We start from the raw sequence: 25,991 nt of genomic DNA, 5'->3' as shown, positions 1-25,991 counted from the left end.
AGCTAAAAAAGAATTTTCCAAGCACTTTACTAGTACTATAGACACAAAGATAGGTACTTCAGGGTTCCTACCCTTCTAGTAATTCATGATCTCACTTAGACCATAGAGCACAAGTACTAAATGGAAGACAATGTGCTGCAGTGGCACACCAGAGGGAGCCATGAAATAAATAAAAATACATTTCTTTTTTTGTTTGTTTTGGTTTTGGTTTTTGGTAATCCTCACCCAAGAATATTTTTCCATTGATTTTTAGGGGGAGTGGAAGAGAGAGGGAAAGACAGAGAGAAGCATCAATGTGAGAGAAACACATCGATTGGTTGCCTCTGCATGAGCCCTGACCAGGGCCCAGGCCAGAGAGGAGCCTGCAACCAAGGTACATGCCCTTGACTGGAATTGACCCAGGACCCTTTGTTCTGCAAGCTGACACTCTATTGACTGAGCCAAACCGGTTAGGGCCAAAACTACATTTCTTTTAAAAGTCATTTTTTTCCCTCTACTTCCCAGCTATTTGTTTATTCTATAAATATTTGAGTTATACCTGTTCATGTGTCAGTAGACAATGCAGAGAAAGACCCAGTCCATACTTTAAAGGAGTTTATGCTCAGAGGAAGTAGGATACAAACATAACTGTATTAAAAAGAAGACCTGCCGAAACCGGTTTGGCTCAGTGGATAGAGCGTCGGCCTGCGGACTGAAAGGTCCCAGGTTCGATTCCGGTCAAGGGCATGTACCTGGGTTGCGGGCACATCCCCAGTGGGAGATGTGCAGGAGGCGGCTGATCGATGTTTCTCTCCCATCGATGTTTCTAACTCTCTATCTCTCTCCCTTCCTCTCTGTAAAAAATCAATAAAATATATTAAAAAAAATAAAAATAAAAAATAAAAAAAAAAACATAAAAAGAAGACCTGGATATGGACAATGAGAGATAAGTTTGTTTTGGTCAGAACAGAGGGAAAAGAGACTTCAAGATGGGCCAGCAAAGATGTTAGTAGAGCAGAGCTGTTTGAACAGGACCTTGACGGCGCTTTGGGATCATCAGACAGACATCTTGGATGAAATTAGCTCACAAAAGGAGCCTGGGGAGAGGCAACATACAGGAAAAATATCTTGAGTAGCTGTAGAGTGCAAGGAGGGAGAGTAGGAGATTAGAGCCAGATCTTCTAGTACTTTGAATGCCAAGTACCACGTTATCACAGCATTGCTCAAGGAGAAACTTTAGCCTACAACAGAGTCACTTGGAGGGCTTTTTTAAAACTCAAGCTGCACCCACAGTTACTAATTCATCAATCCAGAGTCAGACTGAGAATGTGCATCTTCAATAAGTTCCCAAGTGATGCTGGCTGGTATTTGAGAACCGCTTCTGGAGTGTTAATCTGGTGACTGTGTGCAGGATGGTTTAGCAAGGGGGAGAGTATAGATGGAAACACGAGTCAAAAGACAGTTATACCCATCCAGGAGAAAAGTGAGGGACTAAAGTGGAATCAATGGAAATAAGACTGTCAATTATAGACAAGAGATGGTGTTTTCAAATAAAAATCCAGTACCATGTTGTTTTCTGTTGTCCCACCACTGTACAACTGAAGCAATTAAATTCATAGGTATTAAAGCAATGTAAAATAAGAAATGAATTTCTATTAATATAATAGAAAGTATCATTCAGAATTAGTTCAAAGTTCTGTATTAATTAGAGCAGTTACTTCCTTTCAAGTTATATGGAAAGATGTCTTTTATTCCTTCTGGTATTGAATTTGCCTAGAAAAACAGAACGAAACCAGGAAGGTGTGTAGGTGTGAGACAATTTCTTTTAATGTTAGACATTTATAAATGTACATGAAGATATAAACTTTGAGCTCATAATCTAAATTTTATGTGACCACAAATGGTCCTCTAGTCAATTCTTCTGATCTCAGGAAAGACTTCCTTCGAAATCTATCAAGATCTGTAGTTTATGTTGTATTTATGAAGATCATGAAGGTGAGACTCTTAAGAGAGATGAGGGCAGTGTAAGGGGCTCTGGATGGTTCAAATTACAATTCTTAAGGTTTAGAGTTTAGACTAAAGCTGCGTATTCAATATTATTCTAACCTCTACCAGTTATTCCTACTAGTTAGATATCTAATAGCTAATTGAGGCATTATTTTCTTTTTCTAGAGACTTATCCTGCAATAAAATAGAATTTATTGAAAGGAATGCGTTTGAATCACTACCTTTTTTACAGTATATGTAAGTTATAAATACAACTTCATTGTGTTTAGAAATTTTATAAAATTTAACTGTAAACCTCTTTGTTATTTATTTTGAAGTAAGATTAAAATTTTATTAGTAGAAAGCTACTAAAGTTATGTAGCAAATCCTTTTTGTTTCTAGTACAGATTAGTGTGAGAATTCTCTCACATTCAGAATGAACCATTCTATAGCAGTGGTTCTCAACCAGGGTGATTTTGTACCAGGGCAGTTGGCAATAGCCAGAGAGTTTTAGTTGTCAGAACTGTAGATTTGCTACTGGCATTTAGTGGGTAGAGGCTAGAGTTGTTGTTCAACATACTATAAGGCATAGGACAACCCCCCCCCCCATAATAAAAAATTATCTAGCCCAAAATGTCAATAGTGTTGAAGTTGTGTATCCCTATTCTAGAGAAAGATCAATTAATTATTTCTTGAGCCCTTACTGTTTTGTATATAATGCACGGCATGTATAAACATGAAAGCTTAAATCATAAGCAAATATCTCTCACAGTGAGATTTATTTAGTGTACAGTGGGATAATTGTGGTTTTATCATATATAAATTAAAATTACTGCTACGAGCTAAATGATCTGAAAGAATTATTTCTCTCTCTTCTTTTGCTTGTGTCTTTCTTTTGTAGAAATCTTGGTTGCAATTCAATCACAAAAGTGAACTTTGGAACATTTCAGGCCTCACATGGAATGCAGTTTTTACACAAGTTGTAAGTGAAATAGAAGATGAACACATGAGAAAGTTATGTGTAAAAACATCTTACAGTGATTGGTTGGCTGGGTATAAGCTCAGTTTGAACTCTTTTTGAAAAGTATGGTTTAAGATCCCTTCTTTTTTTTTCCAAATGAGGAAACTAAGGTACAAAGAGGTCAAGAGACTTGTCTAACTCATATATGGCATGCTCTGCTTTCTCCAGAACTAACCTTTGGCATGTGCAATACAGGGCGCCAAGCACATAACATTCAAAGTATCACTGTCATGGGAATCCCGGTATTGCTTCTGCTCTGATATATGAATGGTCCCTGAAATTCCACTTCTGAATTTGACTTTGATTCCTGCTCATGTGCAAAGTTCCTAACTGTTCATATGTATGCAACATAGAACTGCAAGAATTAAGTTTCTTTCAGAGTTCTCCAGGGAGCAAAAGATATGGATGCTTCCTCATGAGTCTCTTAAATGGTAAAGCAGAAAGAATTCCTAAAAAGCTGCCACAGGGCACAGCTCTTCCCAATTAGAACATTATTTTTCAGAACCTCTATACCTCTGAAGTGAATTGTCTGTGGCAATGGGAATCTTTGAATTAAGGGAGAATATGCTGTTTAAGTTGTGGTGTGAAAAAATATTCATAAAGAAAATACATAGCTGGAGCCTCATTCCAATTTCTTTCCTGACTACTCCTCAGTCAGAAGTATGGGTTTTATTCCCTTCAGCTAGAAACTTCTGTGATTTCTCTGTGACATAAGCAAATCATAGTGGGTATGTTCAGTGGCCTGGAAAGGATTTTAGACTCAAGATGAATATTGTCTTCCAATCTTGTCCTTGGAAAAGACTGTCTTACTGTCTTGTGGTATAGAAATCCAATTTCACACAGTTCATTTCGGGTTAGATGCGGGTGTTCAGGGTGTGCCAAGCTGGACTGACAGTTCCTGCAGATGCCCATCTGTAGCGGCCTCCATCTTCTCTCATTAATTTGATGATACCTCACTTGGAGAAAGAGCACTGACAGCCAGTTTTCCTTTGGTCAATGCATTAGAGAGCACGCTCATTACGTCCCTACACCAAGAGGTTTTGTTAGCGTCGATACAATGTCGAAAACTCACCACCTTTACTAAGCATTGTGTAATACTGAGAGTCTCCTATAAGAATCTGAGTTTCACTATAGTTATGAAGGTAGTACAGGGGGGAACAAACAAACAGAATTGTGGAATCACAGTTGAAAAAAATTCAGAAACAGTGTCAGCATGTACTAATTGCTGGGGGTACAAAGAAGAATTGGACAGGGACTTTATCCCCAAGAACTTGATACTGGAAGGAGTAAGGTGGATGTTGATGGGAAAACATACGAGAGCCTTTCCAGCATCTTTACAGCAGGGTAACAGGATAGGAGGGAGACAAAACGGGAACTGGGTGATGTGTCAAAAAAGGTTTGTAACAGAGTAGGCACCAATTTGTTTATCTTGAGTTTCTGGGTTCATCTTAAATGACAGAAAAGTTAATGAAAGAATCAGAGCTAGCTGATGTTAGAAATAAATTAATACCCCTATCTTGTGATCTGAATAGAGCTGTAGTTCTAAAACTAACTCATAGTACTTTCAAAAGGTTGTCAGAAACCATAAGTGTGTGCTGGAGGCTGGGCCCCTTTGTTTTGGGCCAAATCTTATGGACAAAACAAACTTGCTTCAGGAAACATTTGCCATAGTGAGATATAAACTAAATTGCATCTTTTCCCAAGTCATTTTATCATCTATATAATATATTGCTGGTGTTTTTATAAGTTGAAAGAATATTTTCCCCTGCAATAAATAAGTTTGTAATAAGTGTGAGATGGATTTATCATGAATTGAATGAAGCTTAAGCTTCAGGGTTCTTCACTTGCATAAGTCCCTTCCAAGTTCTAGCAAGTTGGAGGGGCCTATCACTTTTCATATTCACAATTTTGCATATTTTTATTAGGATTTCCAAAAACAGATGAGGTTCAGTCTCCACAAAACCTTGATTCACCCCTGGTTTTCAAGTAATTATATTTCAGTAAGTTTATTGAGTGAAATCTGTTATTGACAGACACTGAATAAACAAATTAACAGTGTGGTAAAGAGTCCATTTTGGATCTGAAATCCACCTCAGAAACATGCTGAGTGTATTAATAAAGTAACACTTTTCGAATGGTAGTCATAAGCCTATTCCTTCAGATAAAATCGGGAATGAAATATATTATGGAAAACTAGCAGTGGTTGATAATCCTAAATGTTAAATCTACTTATTTTTTCTGACTTTAAAGTGCTTCTCCTTCATTCACCTACATAGGTCCAGACTGATGGCTTATTTTTAAAACTTCTTTTAGTTCATTTATTCTAAAAATACAAGCTCCATGATTTTAGAAAACGAAGGACTCTACAATGTAGAAAGGCTATAGCTTATCCAGATGGAGCACATTCACATGCTGCGTGTCTGTGTTTCATCAATATTGTGCCACGAACATAATCAGTAAGAGAGAGAAAGGAAAATCCAAGCCTTATCCCTGTTGAAATATTTCCCCCACTGTTGAGAATATCAGTGCGGCATGTCAGTCCACACTATGAAGGCAAATTGAGCTGTGGTCACATAGACACCCTAATGCTCCCCTGTTCAACTAGCATTGATTGGTTCCCTTTAGATAGCTGTGAGCATACAGGACACTATGTGTATTGTCATCAGGTTTTGTTAGGTACTGAAATCCTGGCAGCTCCTTTTTAGATTCCAGAAGGCATAAGCACTGAAGATAAAAATTACTATCCTTTGGGATGATTTAGGGTGGTGGTTTTATTTGTAATGGTTCAAAAGTTTTGAGATTGTCATACCCAGCAGCTATGATGAGACTTCTTCTTCCAACTGCATCTTATTCTTCCCATCTGTATAGTAGGTGTCTTCTCTCTCTCAAAAGCAGAGTAATTCTTCCGCTGCCCATAATGTTTCTTTGACACCTACCTTTATTAGGAGCTTATTATGTTTCAGGCACTATACTTAGTACTTTCATTACTATACAAATAAGATAGTGTGCCTAAAGCTCTTAGAATAGTGCTTGGTACATGGTAAATGCTCATTACAAGTTAGCTCACACTATATCTCATTCTCATTTTCCCAACAATCCTTGTGATGTAGATATTATCCCCATTGAAACTTAGAGACTTTGGATAACTTGCCTAGTTTCACACTGTTAATAAGGGGCAGAACCCTTATGAGTTTTGCAACTAATTTTCTATTCTTTTTATTTAGCTACTATGACTAATGCTACTATGAACATTCACATACAAGTGTTTGTATGAATATATGTTTTTTTATTGATTTCAGAGAGGAAGGGAAGGGAGAAAGAGAGAAATATCAATGATGAGAGAGAATCATTGATTGGCTGCCTCCTGCAAGCCCCCAACTGGGAATTGAGCCCACAACCTGGGCATGTGCCCTTGATCAGAATCGAACCCGGAACCCTTCAGTCCCCAGGCTGATGCTCTAACCACTGATCACTCCAGCTAGGGCTGGATATATGTTTTTTTTTTTAATATATTTTATTGATATTTTACAGAGAGGAAGGGAGAGAGATAGTCAGAAACATCGATGAGACAGAAACATTGATCAGCTGCCTCCTGCACATCTCACACTGGGGATGTGCCTGCAACCCAGGCACACGCCCCTGACCGGAATCGAACCCGGGACCTTCCATTCCTCAGGCCAACGCTCTATCCACTGAGCCAAACCGGTTTCGGCGTCTTTTCATTTTCTTAATAGTGTCCTTTGAAGGCCTGGAAGTTTTTAGTTTTATAAAGTCTAATTTATCTATTTTTCCTTTAGTTTGTGCCTTTAATATCATATCTAAGAAACTATTGGGCTAATATAAGGTCATAGAGATTTACTCCTTGCTTTCTTCTAAGAGTTGTACAGCTTTAACTCTTACACTTAGGTATTTGATTCATTTTGAGTTAATTTTTATATATGGTGTGAAGTATAGGTAGAATTCAACTTTATTATTTTGCATGTGGATATACAGTTGTCTCAGCCCCATTTAAAAAGACGATTCTTTGCACATTGAATTGTCTTGGCATCCTTGTTGAAAATAGACAATACATGTGAGGGTTTATTTCTGGATTGTCAATTTGTTCCATTGATTTATATGTCTAGCCTTAGGCCGTACCACACTGTGACTGCTGTGGCTTTGAATTGGGTTTTGAATCCAGGACCTATGAGTCCTCCCACGTTGTTCTTTATCAAGATTGTTTTGGCTTTCTCTGTCCTTTGAATTGCCACATGATTTTAGAATTAGCTTGTACATTTTTGAAAAGTCATTTGGGATTTTGACAGGGGTTGCATTGAAACCATAGATCAATTTGGGGAGTAGGGCCATTTTAACAGTATCATCTTCTGATCCATGAACACAGCATGTCTTTCCATTTATTTACATCTTAATTATTTTAAGCAATGTTGTTTTAGTTTTTAGTATAAGAGTCATGAAGTTTGGTTAAATTTTTTACTAAGTATTTCATTCTTTCTGATGCTATTATAGATGAAACAAGAGGCCTGCTGCACAAATTCATGCACTGGTGGGGTCCCTTGGCCTGGCCTGTGGGATCGGGCCAAAACCGGCTCTCAGACATCCCCCAAGGGGTCCCAGGTTGCAAGAGGGTGCAGGCCAGGCCAAGGAACCCCACCGGTGCACGATCGGATCCGGGGAGAGACACAGAAGGTTGGCCTGCTGGAGAGTGACCATTGGAGGGTTCCAGGGCGTGTCAGCCCTTCTCACTCAGTCCCTATCAGCCAGACCCCAGCAACAAGCTAACCTACCAGTGGGAGCGTCTGCTCCCTGGTGGTCAGTGTACATCATAGTGAGTGGTTGAGTGGCTTTAGCATATCATTAGCATATGCTCAGATTGGTTGAATGCTTTGATTGGTTGAATGGCCGACTGGTCGACACGACACTTTGCATATTAGGCTTTTATTATATAGGATTATTTTCTTAATTTCATTTCTGGATTACTCATTGCTCAATGTGTATAGAAATACAGCTAATTTTTTCATATTGGTCTTATATCCTGCAACCTTCAGCGGCCTTGTACCCCTGAACGTATTAGCGGTAATAGTTTGTTTTCTTAAAATATATTTTTGTTGATTTCAGAGAAGAAGGGAGAGGGAGAAAGATAGATAGAAAAAACATCAGTGATGAGAGAGAATTATTCATCTGCTGCTTCCTACATCTCCCACACTTGGGATCAAGCCTGCAACCCAGTCATGTGCCTTGACCGGGAATTGAACCGTGACTCCTGCTTTGTAGGTCGATGCTCAACCACTGAGCTACACTGGCCAGGCTAGCGGTAATAGTTTTTTATTTTTAGATTCCCAGGAATATGTCTCATGGTCTTTCAGTTTCCCAGGCATATGTTGGAGCACTTCAGAGTCTCTGTAGACATCTTATTTCTCAGCTTTTCCTTTTAACTTTTGTTGTTAGCCTATTTTTTACACCAACTTTTATCCATTGCCTCAGCAGCTGCCATGTTAAAACATTTACATGAAATGGTTTTCACAAAATACCCTCTGAGGACAGAGGCTTTAGGGGCTAGGCAGCTCTCAGGTCAAAAACAAGCCTTTAAAGTGTGGTCTTCCAGGGAACCACCAGACAGGTAAAACGACAGTTCTTTGGGAATATGATTTCATTCCATTCTGCTTTCTGTGGTACTGGGGCTGTGGGCTGTTTTTCAAGGTTACCCCAGGGATGGAGAGCAAAGCTCTAGGATGAGTTAAAGATCACTGTTCTTACAGAAAGCAATAATTTCTCTTGACTAAATGTTCCCTGGATTCCTCCAAGCCTGATGGCTAAATTTACAGTTGAAAAAGTTGATTCTGACCATTTTTTGTCAGTTGTTTTTTAGGGATGACTTACTTCACCGTTTTCACTGATTTGCCTACAACATGGTTTTAAATTTCTAAAGTCTCAATGACTCTAAGCTAGTTAAATATTTAATCATGGCTGATCATTAGGAAACAGGAATAAAAAGGAAAAGAATATAATTCTCATAGAGGCTGTCCCAGATGGGTACATGAAATTTGAAAAGGGATTTCTATATCTAGTGGTCTCAGAATTAAGGTTAAAGTAGCAGCTAACTTAATGGGGCTTAAACATGGGTTTAAGGTCAGAACTGAGTTCAAATTCTAGCTCTGCTTTTTACTAGCTTGACAACCTAGGACAACTTATATAACCTCACTGTGCCTCAGCTTCCTCATTTGTAAAACGGGGTAATAATATATATCAATAAAGTTATTGTGAGGATTAAATATGAAATGTTCATTACAGATGCCCAGTAGCCTAATAGATATTAGCTGTAATAATCATCTTTATAATAGTCTGCAAAAGTATACTAATGACTTTAGAGTAGTTAACCTAAAGACAGATTTTCTTTTTTTCTTGTTTTTTGTTTGTCTTGTTTTACTTGTATGTTTTATAGAATTGAGAAGAACATTTATTTCAGCATTGGGAATAAAAATTTGTGTCAATTAACAAATTTGTTCATTTCATTGATATATAATCAAAATGTTATTTATTTATTAAGCAAACATCTATTAAATACCTAGTAAATGCGCCTGGCCTGTTTGGCTCAGTGGATAGAGCGTCGGCCTGCGGACTGAAGGGTCGGTCCCAGGTTCGATTTCGGTCAAGGGCATGTACCTTGGTTGTGGGCACATCCCAGTTGGGGGTGTGCAGGAGGCAGCTGATCGATGTTTCTCTCTCATCGATGTTTCTAACTGTCTACCCTCTCCCTTCCTCTCTGTAAAAAATCACTAAAATATATTTTAAAAAATAATAAATAAATAAATACCTAGTAAATGTCAGGCACTAACAGTCCAAGAAATTGACAAGTAAACAGGTGATTTACATATAATGTAACAAAGCCTGTGATATAAAAATACACATGGGAGTATGTGATAGGAACATGGCTTTCACCAGTTCCTCTTAGATTTATCCTTTTTTTTTGGCTCCAAAACCAAGGAGTTAGTCCTATTTTTCTCTTTAACTGGGTGGTTTAAATTGGATTTTTAAAAATTTCTGGAGATGAAAGAAAAGCACCTTGAATTATGGAGGACACTAGAAATAGTAATGTCTATAGAGCAGGAGCTTCGTATCAGCATAGTCACTAATAAGGTTTTCTTTTTTTTCTCTTTTTAAATATACTTTTATTGATTTCAGAGAGGAAGGGAGAGGGAGAAATAGAAACATAAATGATGAGAGCGAATCATTGATTGGCTGCCTCTTGCACTCCCCATACTGGGGATCAAACCTGCTACCCCGGGATTGTGCCCTGACCTGGGACTCGAACCATTACCTCCTGTTTCATAGGTCAACGCTCAACCACTGAATCACACCAGCCGGGCATTAATAGAGTTTTCAATCTGAAAAGTTCTTTGGCATACTTTTTTATTTGCTGTTCACTTGTTCCCTATTTTTTACATGTTCTTCTCCATTTTATCATTTAGAGACCTGGGTAGTTCCCCAAAAAAGTATGCTTTAGGGATTCTTAAGGGTAACCTAAAGGTAAAGACAGAAAATGATTTTTTTAACCTTCAAGTTTTGTACCAACAAAATGAATATAAGCTTTCATGGCAGTTATTGAGAATGCAGACAGTTTTAATTCTATTGCATTTTTTCAGAATCCTCAATCGTAATCCTCTGACAACTGTTCAAGATCCATATCTTTTTAATTTGCCGGCACTGAAATATTTGTAAGTATTGCAACAATTTCATGGCTCATGAGATAATTTCTGCTCTTTCTTACTTTCATCCAAGATTAAATATTTTGCATTTTGATTAAAAAGTCATAATTTAAATTTTAACTAGGTTATTGAAAATGACTATTATCACAGAAAAATGATAAAGACTGTACAAGAAGAGCAAGACAGCCAGGAGAGGAAGGGAGCAGTGTTGAAGAACACATTCAGACATGAAACATGTAGATGCATGTAGAAGTAACATTGATCTCAGAAAGAAAAAAGGAATAAGTTGTATATTATATATATATTTTAAAAAGAATAATCAAGTTGTGGTTGCAATTGAGAAAGACAAATAGGATAATGGTAAAAATAATAAACACAGATTGTACTGTTCACCAAAGTAATTAATTTGATGATACAAATAAATTTAAATTTCTTCAAGAAGAGCTCTCAGAAAATATCACCTATGGCAAATAAATTCTTGAGTTGGCTTGACAGAGAAGCCAGAATTGAAGTAGATATAGAATTGTTGTCTTTGGGTTCATATCATGCATGTTTGGTCCTTCTCCTTCAGAGACATGGGAGCAACCCAAGTGTCATTTACAACACTTGATAACATCCTCAAGATGACACTTCCACTGGAAAAACTGTAAGTTGGTTTTTCTTATATTTATTTTCACTTAGTTATTATTTTAGGTTTGCTTTATTATTTTCGTGAGTCAGGTTTATTGAGGTATAATTTTTATTAAATAAAATTCACTCTTTTAACCCTGGCCAGTGTTTTTTAATGGTAAGAGCATTGGCCCCCACACTGAAGGGCCTCAGATTTAATTTCCAGTCCAGAGCATGTACCTGGGTTGCAGGTTTGATCCCTGGCCCTGGTTGAGTGCCTGCAGAAGGCAACCCATCAATGTGCTTTTCTCATATCAATGTTTCTCTCTCTCCCTCTCCCCTTTCCCCACCTTCCCTCCCTTCCACTTTCTCAGAAAAAAAAAAAAATCAGTGGAAAAAATATCCTCGGGTGAGGATTAACAAAAATAAAAAATCACTTTTAAAGTGTACAGTTTAGTGAGTTTTGGTAACTGTGTAGTTTTGATCAATGTACCACCATCACCTTAGAGATACAGAACACTTTTGTCATCCCATAAAGCCTCCTCATGTTTCCTTGCAGTCAATTCTTCCTCCCACCACCAGCCCCTGGCGAGCACTGATTTTTTGTCATTATAGCCTTGCCTTTTCCAGGATGTCTTATAAATGAAATCATGGAGAGTGTAGCCCAGCGGTTCTCAACCTGTGGGTCGCGACCCCTTTGGGGGGTCAAACGACCCTTTCACAGGGGTCGCCTAAGACCATCGGAAAACACATATAATTACATATTGTTTTTATGATTGATCACTATGCTTTAATTATGTTCAATTTGTAACAATGAAAATACATCCTGCATATCAGATATTTACATTACAATTCATAACAGTAGCAAAATTACAGTTATGAAGTAGCAACGAAAATAATTTTATGGTTGGGGGTCACCACAACATGAGGAACTGTGTTAAAGGGTCGCGGCATTAGGAAGGTTGAGAACCACTGGTGTAGCCTTTTGTATTTGGCTTCTTTCATGTAGCATAACCCCCTTTTTAAAATACATTTACACATGTTGCTGCATCTATTAGTAGTTCTTTACTTTTTATTGCTGCATAGTATTCTAATTGTGTGTATACACCAATTTGTTTATGCAGTCATCAGTTAATGGATATTTGAGCTGTTCCTGGTTTTTTGATTTTTAAGAATAAAGCTGCAAAAAACACTCACATGGCCCAGCCGTGAGTGACTCAATGGTTGAGAGTCAACTTATGGATCAGGGGGTCATGGTTCAATTCCCAGTCAGGGCACATGCGTAGGCCGTGGGCTTGCAACAGGCAGCTGACCAATGGTTCTATCTCAGCGATGTTTCTATCTCCCTCTTCCTCTCTGAAATAAAAAAATATATATATTCTAAAAGATTAAAAATAAAAACACTCACATACAGGTCTTTGTGTAAAAGTACATTTTCATTGCTTTGGGGTAAAATACCTGAGGTGGGTTGCTGCATCATATGCTGAGTACATATTTAATTAGTTAAGAAACTGCTAAACTGTGTTCTAAAGTGGTTGTACCATCTTGCCTTCCCACCAGCAGTAGATGAGAGCTGCAATTGCTTCACATTTTCACCTGACCTATATATTTCTCTTAGAGGCCCAGTGCACGAAATTCATACATGGGGTGGGGGGTCCCTCAGCCCAAACTGTGCGCTTTCTCAGTAGGCCTAAGCCCTCAGTTGGACATCCTTAGCGCTGCCGTGGAGGCCGGAGAGGCTCCTGTCACTACCGCTGCGCTCGCCAGCTATGAACCTAGCTCAGGGCTTTTAGCTGGGCAGCACTCTCCCTGTGAGAGCGCACTGATCACCAGGAGGCAGCTCCTGCATTGAGTGTCTGCCCCCTCATGGTCAGTGTGTGTCATAGCAACCCGTCATTCCGCCATTTCGGTCGATTTGCATACTAGCCTTTTATTATATAGGATTTTTTTTTTAAATTAGCCTTTCTAGTAGAAATCCTATATAATAAGAGAGAGATATACAGATTAGGCCAGGACATCACGACCAGCTCAGAGCATGCCCCCAGCCCCAGCAGACACATACCACAGACCAGGGTTAAGGGTGGGCTCCAAGTGGCTGCTGCGTGGCTCGAACCCACCCCTAACCCCGGCACCGCCCAGTTCCGAGGCCACTCCCACCGGGGGTTCGTGGGCAGGTGCTGCGCCACCTGCCCTGGGAGCCTTCCTGCCCTGGGAGCAAGGCCCCCGGTGGGAGTGCGGCACTGCCCAGCTCTGAGGCCACTTCTGCCGGGGATTCACGGGCAGGCACGCCATGCCGCCTGCCCTGGAAAATTAAATTTTGAGGAACTCGAATTCATCAAACTCTAATTCAGCAATGTTTTTCTTATTTGGTTTGTGCTTTTTTGTTCTTATCTAAGAATTTTTTTGTGTAAGAACCCATTGTCTAATCCAAAATCACATAGATTTTCTCCTATGTTTTCTTCCAGATGTTGTCTAGTTATGTGTAGGTCTATGATCCATTTTGAGAAATTTTTCTATATGGTGTAAAGTAAGGGTCAGAGTATTTTGTTTTGTTTTTTGTTTTAAAAAATATTTCTGTGGACCCCTATTGTGACCGTTTATTATAGAACTTATTGCATCTTAAATTGTGCTACCTCTCCCAATGTGACAGGCTAATAGAAACTTGCTGTTATGCTAAGGATAGTTGAGAAGATTACATGAAATTAGTATAGGAAAGGGTTCTGCTATTACCAGTGTGCTCCAACTGCGTCTGACAGGCCAGCCTACAAATGACTGCCATCTGCACATTGTTGTATCTGTTGGTGATTGTCTAACCTCATATTCCTCAGTTCTCCCACAGCATCTGCCACAGTCAATCCTTCCCTTGTCAGTTAGATGACTTCCTCTAGGATATTCAAAATCATTGCTCTGTAGAACTATAATACTATTAATGCACTGAAGAAATTAAATTCCTACACTATAATATTACATAATAAAGAGTTGAAATTCCAATTTTCCCAGTTGTCTACATCATTTACTTCTAACAACTTTTTGAGGTATAATTGACATATAATAATTTCTGTTTATAAATATATATTGTGTTTGTATACACTCATATGTTTTCTTGTATAAGTTTCATAGTAATAGATTTTACATTTAGGTCTTTCAACCAACATATATTCATATACCACAGAACCATCACCAAAATCAAACTGTCTATAACCTCAGAAATTTTCATCATGCCTCTTCATAATTTTGCCTTCCATTCCTCCTTACCATCCCCAATTCCTGTGCAAGCATCGATTTGCTTTCTGTTGCTATAGGTTAGTTTGCATTTTCTAGAATTTTATATAAATGGAATCATACAGTATCTACTCTTTTCTTTTACTCAGATGATTATTTTAAGATTCATTCATGTTGTTATGTGTATAGATAATTCATTTCTTTTTATTGCTGAAAAGTATTTTATTATATATAGGTATATCAGTATTTTTCAACTGATGTATCAGTATTGATGGCTATTTGAGTTCCAATTTTTTACTATTACAAATAAAGCTATTATGAGTATTTATGTGCAAGTCTTTTTATGGAAATACACTTTTATTTCTCTTGATAAATACCTGGACGTGAAATGACTGGAACAAATGGTAGGTGTATGTTTAAGTTTTTAAAAAAACTATTTTCCAAAATAGTTGTAGATTTTACATTCCCACCATTGTATGAGAATTTCATTTTCTTCACATGTTTGCCAATACCTGGTATGGCCAGTCTGTTTAATTTTATATAGTTTAATAGGTGTGTAGTGGTATCTCAGTGTGTAGGTCTAATTTGCATTTCCCTAATGTTTAATAATGTAAAATATATTTTCATATGTTTATTTGCCATCTGTATATCTTTGAATCATTTATCTATTTTATATTGAGTTTTGGTTATTTACATATTCTGGAAACAAGTCCTATGTTAAATATGTCAGTTGGTAAGTATTTGCTCCCATTCTGTGGCTTGTCTCTTCATTCTTCCAAGAGTGTTCTTTGTGGGTCAGAAATTCTTAATTTTGATAATGTTCAATTAATCCCTTTTTTGTTTTTTATACATTCTACTTTTGGTATTGTATCTAAGAAATCTTGCCCAATTCAAGGTTATAAAGATTTTCTTATATGTTTCCATGTAGAAGTTCTATAGTTCTAGGTTTTACATTTAGATCTTTCAACCAATTTAAGTTCACTTCTGTATATGGTTTGGGTTGAAGTTCACTTTTTTTTTACATAGAGATATCCAATTGTCCCAGCACCATTCATTGAAAAGACTATTCTTTCTCCATTTTTTAGCTGGCATTATTCTATAAATAATAGCTTCTCTCTTTTCTTTTTGAGTATCATTGTGAACTCATGGGCTCTTCTTTAAAATAATTTATATTTTATTAGCATTATTCTTTGTGGTTGGGAGAAGGAGATACATCTGAATTAAACTACAGATCAGTGTCACCCAGTTATAATCTCTATCACATTTATTCTAGGCATCCCATGCCCATTGCCATTCTTACCCTTCTGTTGGGCACTTCTTTCCTCCTTTCTATTTATTTACAATATTCATGAATAGCAAATGGCCAACTGATCCCTACAAAACTCTTCAGGAAATAATGCCCCAACAATTCTTTTTTGCCCAACCCTGTGGTAGCCTTGGCCTATCTCTTCTACCTACTCAGGTAATTCCTTTGCCACTAATTTAATTCTTTGTGTTTCCATTTATAGGATCTTACCTAGCCATTTGGCCTGCTGCCTCTGCCACTTCAAAAATAATATTGAGGCTGTTGCCAAGTCAGTCAAACTGCATTGTGACAATGAGTGTCTGGTAAAAACACGTTGTGGTGAGTCTGAATTGCCCATGATAAACTTTTTAATTTTTATTTTGTTTTTATTTGTAATCAGTGATGATAAGTTTGTAAGCAAATGAAGTAACTGCATTATTTCTATTCATTTACTCAGAGTTCAACTCCAAAATTTTAAGAACTACTCTTTGCTAAAAGTCAGGTGAAGGGAAGGTTATTACCATTAATGGCCACATCATGTGTGTTGTGCTCTCTGCTGGGTGCTTTACTTCCAAATGAGAACTTGTTCATTAGTGTGTCACAGTTTGTAAACTGTTTTGTATGCATTAGGTTTCAATTGCCCTTTGCAGTGCAGACAGATATAGATACATTTTTATTTTGTTTTTGCAAGTTTATGAAAAGAGTACAAATGATGCTATTTTATGTAAGTTTTATTTGGAACATGAGAGTTTTTGGATCCATCACCAGAAGCTGCTACCCAGCCCTTCTAAGGCATGGGAGGGCTCTTTATTCCTAGGCTGTCCAACTCTGAACTTGTTCTAAAGCACAAGGTTTTCTATCCACCAAAGACTCGTGTGCTTTTAAGTATTTTTCTCCACATTAGGTTTATTGGCAGCTACTTAATAACTTCCAAAATATATTTCATGCCCAGGTAACTTGAATATGGGTTTCTGTCAGTGATCTGGGGCACATCATAAATAATACTGCTGTGCTACTGATATAAAGTCAGTGTTGCTTATTTTTCAAACAATGTTTTGACCAATGATATTACTCCCTTCTGCCCCAACAATGGGCAGAACAGGCATTTTAATCTCCTTTTAAGGTGAGTGAAAACAAGACCAGAAAGGGCTGAGAGCTGTCATCTAGTGCCCAGGTCTCCAGCTCCCAGTTTTGGGCTCTCCGCAAGCCCATGCTCCTTCCCAGGACGTTACCTCCTTCTCTCACCCTTGTCACCACCAGCAGTACGTTTAATTCTTCTGAAAATTCTTGTGTACCAGCTGCACAATGGTGCACTTGAGCTTCACACAATCAGAAGCTTTTGATGGTTTCCCAAGTAAAGCTGAAAATGTAAGAAATGACATGAAACGATAGCAAAGTAGGCATCTGACAAAAGTTATTTTTCCCTTATGTATTTTAGAACCCCAAGTATTATTCCATAGATTTATTGAACATTCCACAGTGGTACACAACCTGGCAAGTCTCTTAATGTACATCCCAGATGTCTGCCTAAATCTTAAGCACAGAGCGAGGGTAGACATACTGTTTTTTCTATATAGAACCGTCTGTTATGGGGCTGGCATTTGTGGAGGCAGGGCCCAAGCTAAGGAATCAGTAGGTTAGTGGAGAAGGGTGTGTCCAGATGAGGACCTGTTAGCAGTGGGTGTTAATCGTGGTCATCTGTGATGGTACCAAGAACACAAGCATCCCGAAGAGTAGAGAGAGGAACGCTCAGGCCCCCTCTGCATCTCAGGCAGGACATGATGGGGTGCGTGAATGTGAGGAGTCACAGTAGACCTGCAGATCATCTGAGTGGGTCTTCCAGCCTTGGCTTTCCTCCAGTAACCGGCAGTTGGCCCTTGGGGACCAATGGAATAATCCTAAATATAGTCACCATATGTCATGCTATGGAATGTTCTAAGTAACCACTTTTTAAAAAGATGCATTTTCTCCTTTTGTTGTGTCAAAAATCATAGGTTTAAGTTGGGGTTTATTTTTCTCCTCTCTAAATGGCACTCAAATATTTGCTGATTCCCTATATATTGGACTGGGATGTATGGCTATGGACTGACAAATAGCTGTCCCATGAGTCTTTCAATATCAAATGTGGTATCTTTTTTGACAGATGAACAAGTACTTACAGAAGGACCATTCATGAAAATATTAGAAGGCCGGAAGAAGTACAACAGCAGTGAGCTGACAATTGAGCCAGAGAGGACAGCCCCAAAGAAAAATAGCGAGACTTTGTCAGCCTTCATGAGTGAGCAGCTAGACTTTAATGATTAAAAAAATGATTTTATTAGTGCACTGAATTACATATTGCCTTATTTCTTTCTTGAAAATAAATTTTTATTGACTTCGAGAGGAAGGGAGAGGGAGAGAGAGAGAAACAACAATGATGAGAGAGAATCATTGATCAGCTGCCTCCTCTACGCTCCTCACTGGGGATGGAGCCTGCATCCTAGGTATGTGCCCTACCTGGGAATCGAACCGTGACCTCCTGGTTCATAGGTGAATGCTCACCACTGAGCACACTGGCCTGGCAGCCTTATTCTTGGAAAAATATCTAGAAGATACAGAATCAATGTTATTACCATTCATTAAACTCCCCTTTTCAAATGTACACAATGCAGATATGCCCCTGAGTCATTTGATAAACAACAGAGGGAACCCTTCCCTTAAACCTGAATTATACAATTCAAGTTTCAAAAATAAATTGAGGAAACTCTATTTTCTGGAACAGGCCTCCTGATGAAATTGCTTGATGAGCAGCAGGAAGTAAAGGTTTCCAAGGGAGAGTTGGATACAGAACAATGGAAAAATGAGGGGATGGAAGCCCTGGGGGAGCAGGAAGAAGAGGAGTCCAACGAGGTGAGGACAGCTCCTGAAACACGGAACCGGGCTTTTAGTCAGTTTAGGACATGCCATCAAAGTACTCAGGCAAGAAGACTAGGGGCACCTCGTCTGAATTTTGTCTTGACCATGTGACTTTGGCGAAAATAGTGATCTCCCATTTTGCTCATTTAGGAATTGTGCCCCTGTTCTAGGGTAGAAGAGGAAAGGACCTAACACCCAAAATAAGTAAATTGTACAAGAAAATGCTGATTCTCAGATTACATAACACATTAGATTTGGTGTGTTCTTGAAGAACCTATACGTTAGCTATTTACCTGGAAGAGTGGGATTTTAGAATAATAGTTACAAATAGTTATCTATTCTCTAGAATAGGCTAGCTAATAGTTATTATTTTTTTATCCCATCTGTCTCTTTGGTGTTTTGGTGGGGTTTTTTTAATGTTCTTTTTTTTTTTTTTTCCAGTTCAGAAATGAAGTGCCAGGATTTAAGAACTACAACAAAGTCATCATAGCATCACCTGTGATTGCAGTAGTAGCTTTTTATTTTGTAGTTTTCTGTCTCATTGCGGTAAGACAACAGTTAATTCAGATTTCCAATATATTTTCTGTCTTTAGAGGAGGTTCAGAACCCACAACCTGAAAATCAAAGCCACTGTCCCACCTACTCCTACTAGATACTCCTCTTTATTCATGAGCACTGAGATATGATTTGTTCTTTTATTACAAATTTATATTCCATGGATTTTAAAATTAATCCCATTCCCAGAGATCTCTCTGGAATTGAAATCAAGGTAAGTCACTAGACTATTTTGAAACTTAAGTTTGATATGCCAGAATTGACATGATAGCAAAATTTCTTCAACTCAAAATGAACGATGTTGAGTTGATGTACTAACCATTACTCTCTTCCTGACTTCTTTTTTTGTTGGATAAAATGAGGAGAGATGTAGAATCTCCAACCTCATGGAGCTATGTCACCCTAGCAGATGGGACATGGCATGATGATAAAAGTGTGATCTTGTCAATTCTTAAGGTAGACTTAGCAGCTTTCTTCTCCAGTGTGTAAGAGATGGTATAAGTAGGTTCAGTTGAAACACTGCAACCTAAATCCTGCATCAGGTTTCTCTAAAGCATGGCATGTTAGAGTCACCTGTTCCTAGAACTTGTCTGTGTCCCTTTTGTTCAATTACATAATGGTGTGCTTTCCCTACAGGCAGATTGCTGACATTAAAAGAATGATTTAATAAGCTGACGATCTTGACTCTACCCCATAAATCCAACATAATATATTTTATTTACCCTTTCAACAGTCATGGCAGCCCTCCATTCTAGCCAAAGCCACCCCTTACCATAACCTAGCCACACCAGGCCCATTCCCACTTTTTTGCCATCGCCCATCTAAAATTCCCTTATTGTGCTCTGCCTGGGGAAATCCTGTGACTCTCTCAAAAGCCAGCTCAAGTTCATCTGTCCTTATGAAGCCTTCCTTGAGAACTCTAGCCCTCCTGGTCCTAGTCCTTTTGTGAAATTGGTACCATTTTGTGTGGGGGAGGGCCAATAGTAAGTCATTCCCTGAGAACTTAAAAACGTGGTAAGCAATTTTTTAAAAGGTGACTCTCCCAGAGAGAAATACCAAGGTCAACACATCATGGAGCAGAGCCGTGATGTGTAAGGACCGGACGGCTTCCTGGTCTGTCAGACTGGAGTAAAACCTGATGAGATGCATTAGCTGCTAAAGAGAAATAATGTCTATCCGCAGGAGGATTGGTCAGTAGTAAAAGCAGAGAACAGGTGAAGAAGAGACCACCATGAGCATTGTCCATCCTCACATTTCCTAAGAGTACAGATGTCATCTCTGGCAGCATATGTGGAGAGTCAGGCCCACTAGCCTGGCTGTGCCTGTCTGGGAGTTGAATGGATCTGGCTTATTCAGTCCTTCTCATTAAACATTGGATTCGGCTCATTCCTTTTGTTCTTTTTTAAAAATATATTTTTATTGATTTCAGAGAGGAAGGGAGAGGGGGAGAGAGCTAGAAACATCAATGATAAGAATCATTGATCGTCTGCCTCTTGCACGCCCCCTCCTGGGGATTGAGCCTGCAACCCAGGCATGTGCCCTTGACCAGAATCAAACCCGGACCCTTCAGTCCGCAGGCCTGATGCTCTCTATCCACTGAGCCACACCAGCTAGGGCTCCTTTTGTTCTTATTCTGTTCTCTGATTGTGCTTTAGTTTGCCATGGTGGCCTATCTCTACAGAATGTGTTTCCCTGATCATGTAGAGGCACAGATGCTGTGGAACAGATGTAGTTCTCACTGTCAGGTCATAATCTGGCATTCTGATTTTTTATTAATCCTGCGGTGTTGATAAATTGAGACTTCCACGATAGGAAGAAGTGAGTTTTCTCTTGGTGAAGAGAGTCTTATTTCTGAGCCTAGCAGCTTGGGAAGTAGCTTGGGGTCAACTTGCCGAGACCTCTGGGAAGAAAGTAATTGGCCATTGCCCAGACAGTACCCTCTACATCTCCAGGTGGCATATGGCCTTTTGCTTTTTTTGGAATTTCTATAAACTCCTATACTGCATTTAATTTCTGTGTGGTTTATCCTTGCATTTGTATTTACTTATGTTGTTTCATTATTTTCTCTTCCTACTTAGATGATAAGCTTTTTGAGCATGTCATGCTTTGTAGTGGGTAGTAATGATGTTCAGAGGAAGAAAGATGGGGCAATTCTACAATGAGGAGTAATGCAACCTAATATTTGTTTAAAGTAGCATACAGAGTGTAGCATAGACAGACCTGTGTGTTCCTAAGACTTCTGAAATGTCACCTTTTAGTATTATAATCTGTGGAAGAAAAATGAATAAATGGTAATGGAAAAGCTACCTATCTAGTATTTGAGGGGAAAATAACAGCAGATCTCTGTTTCTCACCTCAAACAAACATATTTACATAAATGCAAAAAAAAACAAACATGAAAGTACTAGAAGAAAATAAAAGGCAATATTTTAATTTATTTTATTATTTTTTAAAAATCGTCACCCATTTCTTTCCATTGCTTTCTTTTAGAGAGAGAAGTAGGGAAAGAAGGACGGGGAAGAGAGAGAGAGAGAGAGAGAGAGAGAGAGAGAGAGAGAGAGAGAGAGAGAGAGAGAGAGGTGTGAAAGACACATCTATTGGTTGCCTCCTGCAGGAGCTCCCACCGGGCCATGCAGGTACGTGACCTTGAATGGGAATTGAACCTGCAACCCTTTGGTGGGAGGGCTGACTCTTTAACCAGTGAGAAACACTGGCCAGGGCTTATTTTTATTTTTAAAATATTTTTATTGATTTTTGGTGGGAGAGGGAAAAACATTGGTCAGCTACCTCCTGCATACCCCTACTGGGAATTGAGCCAGCAACCCAGGCATGTGCCCTGACTGGGAATCGAACAATGACTTCCTGGTTTATAGATCAGCGCTCAACCACTGAGGCACACTGGCTGGATGGGACCAGCAGCCTTCCAATGCATGGGATAATGTCCAACTCACTGAGCCACATCAGCCAGGGCTAGGAGCAATATTTTTATAACTTGGTGTCAGTAAAGAGCTTTCTGCGTTTAATACCACAGGCAGAAATCACCTTGTCTGTGACACCATTACCAGGCTTAGCACTGGTTTAAGTCAAGCATAGATGAAAAGTTTTCCATGTATTACCTGATTCAATCTCCACAATCCTGTGAGGACCATAGTACTGTCTTCTTCCATAGATGGCGATCAACTTAAGGCCCCAGTGGCAAAACCAAAAACAGAATCCTGTTTTGCCTGACTACAAAGCTTGTGCTTCTTACTCCACTGTTCTGTCTTCTTAGAAAAGACAAAAACACTGGGGCCCTGGTTTTGTTCAGTGGTTAGAGCATCGCCCCACACACCAAATGGTCACAGGTTTGATTCCTGGTCCAGGGCACGTACCTGGGTTGCACATGCCATGTGGGAGGCAACCAGTGGATGTGTGTGTCTCACATCCATTGCTCTCTCTCACACTTTCTCTCCCTCCCACCCTTTCCCTTCTTCCCTTCTCTCTCTGAAAAGTAATGGGGAAAATACCCTCAGGTGAGGATTAACAAAAAAACACACATACACACACACACAAAAACACTGGGGAATATTTGAAACATTGAAATTTAATGAAAGCCACTGAAAGGATTAAGTTATCTCTGTTATAAAAGGCCAGGGGCCATAACGCCATAATGACCAAATGACCAGTCACCAGGAGGTGCATTGATGGGTCTCACAGCATGGTAGGTTTGGGTCTCACGTGATTTCGTGCGCTGAGCCTCTGGTTTAATATAAAAAGAGTTCCAAAAATCGACAGGAAGAAGATAGTCAAGGGTGTAAGAGGGCAAGGGGCTCTGAAGCCTAGGATGTAGTTTGTCACCATATCTGACAGTTTTCCCATGGCTTATGGGGTGTGGATTTTGTTAGTGAGGCCTTTGTCATCTCAAGTATGTAAATAGTCTGATCTTTTTTAGCTCTTTTTATAACATTTATTGTTATTTCTAATTTTTTAACTTGATCATTGACTTTGTTTTTAGTGTGGTTGACTTCTTTTCTTCTACATGAATATCCAATTGTTTTAAAATTTTTTATTGGATGGCTCTTTACTGATCTAAAATTCTTTGTCAGGAGTCTATTCTGTTGATTCAGTTATCTTTTTCTGTATCACTAGGTAATAGCAGTATCACTATTAATTACAATTCCTTTATATTTTGACTTCTGATAGGGTAAGCTCCTGATTTTTTATCTTTTTCATAAATTTCATAGCTATTCTTGCACATTTTCTCTAGCAAATGTCAGCTGGCCAGCTTTTGTTTAAAAACTATTTTGGGCCCTGCCTGATGTGACTTACTTGGTGGGAGCGTTATTCTATGCACCAAAAGGTGGTGTGTTTGATTCCCGGTCAGGGCACATGCCCATATTTCGGGTTTGATCCCTGGTCAGAAGTGGTTTGTAGGCAACCCATTGATGTTTCTTGCTCACACAGATGTTTCTCTCTTACATCAATGTTTCTCTCTCTACCTCTTTTTCCTCTCTCTAAAATCAATTTTAAAAAACTATCTTGGAATTTGAATAAGATTGCATTGCATCTGTAGATTTAATTTGAGGAGAATTGACATCTTTACAAAATTCTAGGGACAGGATACCTTGTGTGTATTCTCTTACTGGCCTTTAGAGGAGTTTTAATGTTTTTATTACATAGGTCTTAACACATTTTTTGTTAAGTTTATTTCTAGGTACTTTATGTGTTTATTGTAAATGGGTTCTCTCATTTTTTTTAATTTGTGGTATGTAGGAAAGATATTGAGGTTTGCATGTTGATCTCTTTTTTAAAATATATTTTTATTGATTTTAGAAAGAAAGGGAGAGGGAGAGAGAGAGAGAGAGAAACATCAATGATGAGAATCATTGATTGGCTGTCTCCTGCGCTCTCCACACTGGGGATGGAACCTATAACCCAGGCATCGAACCTGGGACCCTTCAGTCTGCAGGCTGATACTCTATCCACTAAGCAAACCAGCTATAGCTGCATGTTGATCTCTTGATTTTGGATTTAGCCATCTTACTGAATTGTATTACTGCCAATAAAAGTTTAATCTCCCCCTAACTACTTTGGCTCAGTTGATAGAGCATTGGCCTGCAGACTGAAGGGTCCTGGGTTCGAGTCCCGTCAAGAGCACATGCCCGGTTGTGGGCTTGATCCCCAGTAGGGGGTGTGCAAGAGGCAGCTGATCCATGATTCTCTCTCATCATGGATATTTCTATCTCTCCCTCTCCCTATCTGAAACCAATAACAATATATATTTTTAAATAGTTTAATTTATGGCTCTTGGGCTTTTTAGGTTGTGCATCATCTCATGTGCAAATATGTTTTGTCTCTTTCTTTCCAGTACTTCATTTTTTCTTATTAAATTGATTAGGATCTTCTCAACAATGATGAATAGTATCAGTAATAACCGGCATCCTACTCTTGTCCTTGACCTAAAACAAAGCTGCTGTGTAGGTTTCTGGTAGATACTTCATTTTCTTTTCTACTTCTAAGAGTTTTTATTGGGAATTATCTGCTGAATGTTATCTGAAACAGCCAATAAAATGCTTTGCCAACTGCATGCAAGGTCCTAAGTTAAGACTATGGAAGAGTCAAAGGACTAGGCAGAGTTTCTGTCCTCAAAAGAGTTATCATCTCACTTAAAAGGGAAGGAATCAAAGCTTTAGCGACAGTGGTCATTGTGATGAATAATCATGATGTTGTTTTCTCCCCAAACAGATTTGTCACCGTAAGGAGGCTTCAAAAGAAAGCTCAAGGTAAATATGAGTCTGGTGATCTTTAAAATAGAATTTTAGCACTAGAGGAACTTTCTCTAAGCAGCCAGAGGTGACCTCTGAAAATGGTTCATTATTCACTTGAGTCAGAAAACCCAACAAAATCATGGAAGTGCAGAGGTTTAAACCTTTGTGTTCACTTTAAGCACACTTGTGAAACTGCCCATGCCATCAGGGTATGCATATTCAAAAAACCACCAAACAGGTGAAGGATGTCACTTTACACAAGCAGTGTGTGCCATTCTGTCATTACAGTGGTGGAGTTGGTAGGTGTACCCAGGCCAAAGAATGAGGCTGGACGCGAGGTCAGTGGCCTAAAAAGAGTGCTGAATTTTTGCTGCACGTACTTAAAAATGCAGAAATCAACACCAAGCTTAAGGTTTTAGACGTAGATTCTCTGGTCAGTAAGTACATCCGGATGAACAAAGCTCCCAAGATGCAGTGCAGAACTTACAGAGCTCATGGGCGGATTAACCCATACACGAGCTCTCCCTGCCCCAGTGGGATGATCCTTATTGGAAAAGCGCAGATTGTTCCTAAAACAGAAGAGGAGGTTGCACAGAAGAAAAAGATATCTCAGAGGAACAACAACAACAAAAAAAACCCAAAAACTTATGGTCTGGGAGTAAATTCATTATTTAAAAAAATACAGAAGAATTTATAACTCATCTGTTTCAATCTCCTCATTTTACAGCGAGGAAACCATCAAATTTGGAAAGAATAGTTATTTATCCTGATGCTTTGCCTAGATTTTGCAAAAATGGCTCCTTAGCCAAAGCTGAAATAGAACGGACTGGCACAGATGCGTCTGCTGTCACTCCTCCTTTAAGGAGATGGTGTAGAGGGAGAGGTCTTGGTTGTATGTATTTCTGCTAGTGATGGAGGTTCTGGGGAAAGAGTAGGGAAGGCCACATGGTCTTAGTGTAAGGGCATTAGTCTCCTTTAAGGCTGATGAA

The 25,991-nt window shown here is 38.9% G+C and overlaps 1 protein-coding gene and 1 pseudogene across 1 annotated transcript in view; both read left to right on the top strand.

Moving 5' to 3' along the window:
- LOC118671442 (leucine-rich repeat-containing protein 37A-like) overlaps nucleotides 1–25,991 on the top strand; it is a 39,802-nt gene that overhangs the window by 9,540 nt on the left and 4,271 nt on the right. Inside the window, exons 4-12 of the mRNA XM_036339625.1 lie at nucleotides 2,152–2,223; nucleotides 2,867–2,947; nucleotides 10,627–10,698; nucleotides 11,261–11,335; nucleotides 16,029–16,144; nucleotides 17,949–18,083; nucleotides 18,567–18,694; nucleotides 19,142–19,246; nucleotides 24,980–25,017. Coding sequence (XP_036195518.1) covers nucleotides 2,152–2,223; nucleotides 2,867–2,947; nucleotides 10,627–10,698; nucleotides 11,261–11,335; nucleotides 16,029–16,144; nucleotides 17,949–18,083; nucleotides 18,567–18,694; nucleotides 19,142–19,246; nucleotides 24,980–25,017 — 822 coding nt within the window. The remainder of the gene's footprint in view (nucleotides 1–2,151; nucleotides 2,224–2,866; nucleotides 2,948–10,626; nucleotides 10,699–11,260; nucleotides 11,336–16,028; nucleotides 16,145–17,948; nucleotides 18,084–18,566; nucleotides 18,695–19,141; nucleotides 19,247–24,979; nucleotides 25,018–25,991) is intronic.
- LOC118671704 lies at nucleotides 25,101–25,612 on the top strand (annotated as a pseudogene).

The sequence above is a fragment of the Myotis myotis genome, unplaced genomic scaffold, assembly GCF_014108235.1.
Source record: "Myotis myotis isolate mMyoMyo1 unplaced genomic scaffold, mMyoMyo1.p scaffold_m19_p_17, whole genome shotgun sequence".
Taxonomy (NCBI): Eukaryota; Metazoa; Chordata; class Mammalia; order Chiroptera; family Vespertilionidae; genus Myotis; species Myotis myotis.
The sequence above is the reverse complement of the archived record's forward strand: the minus strand, read 5'-3'. Positions and strand labels throughout refer to the sequence as shown.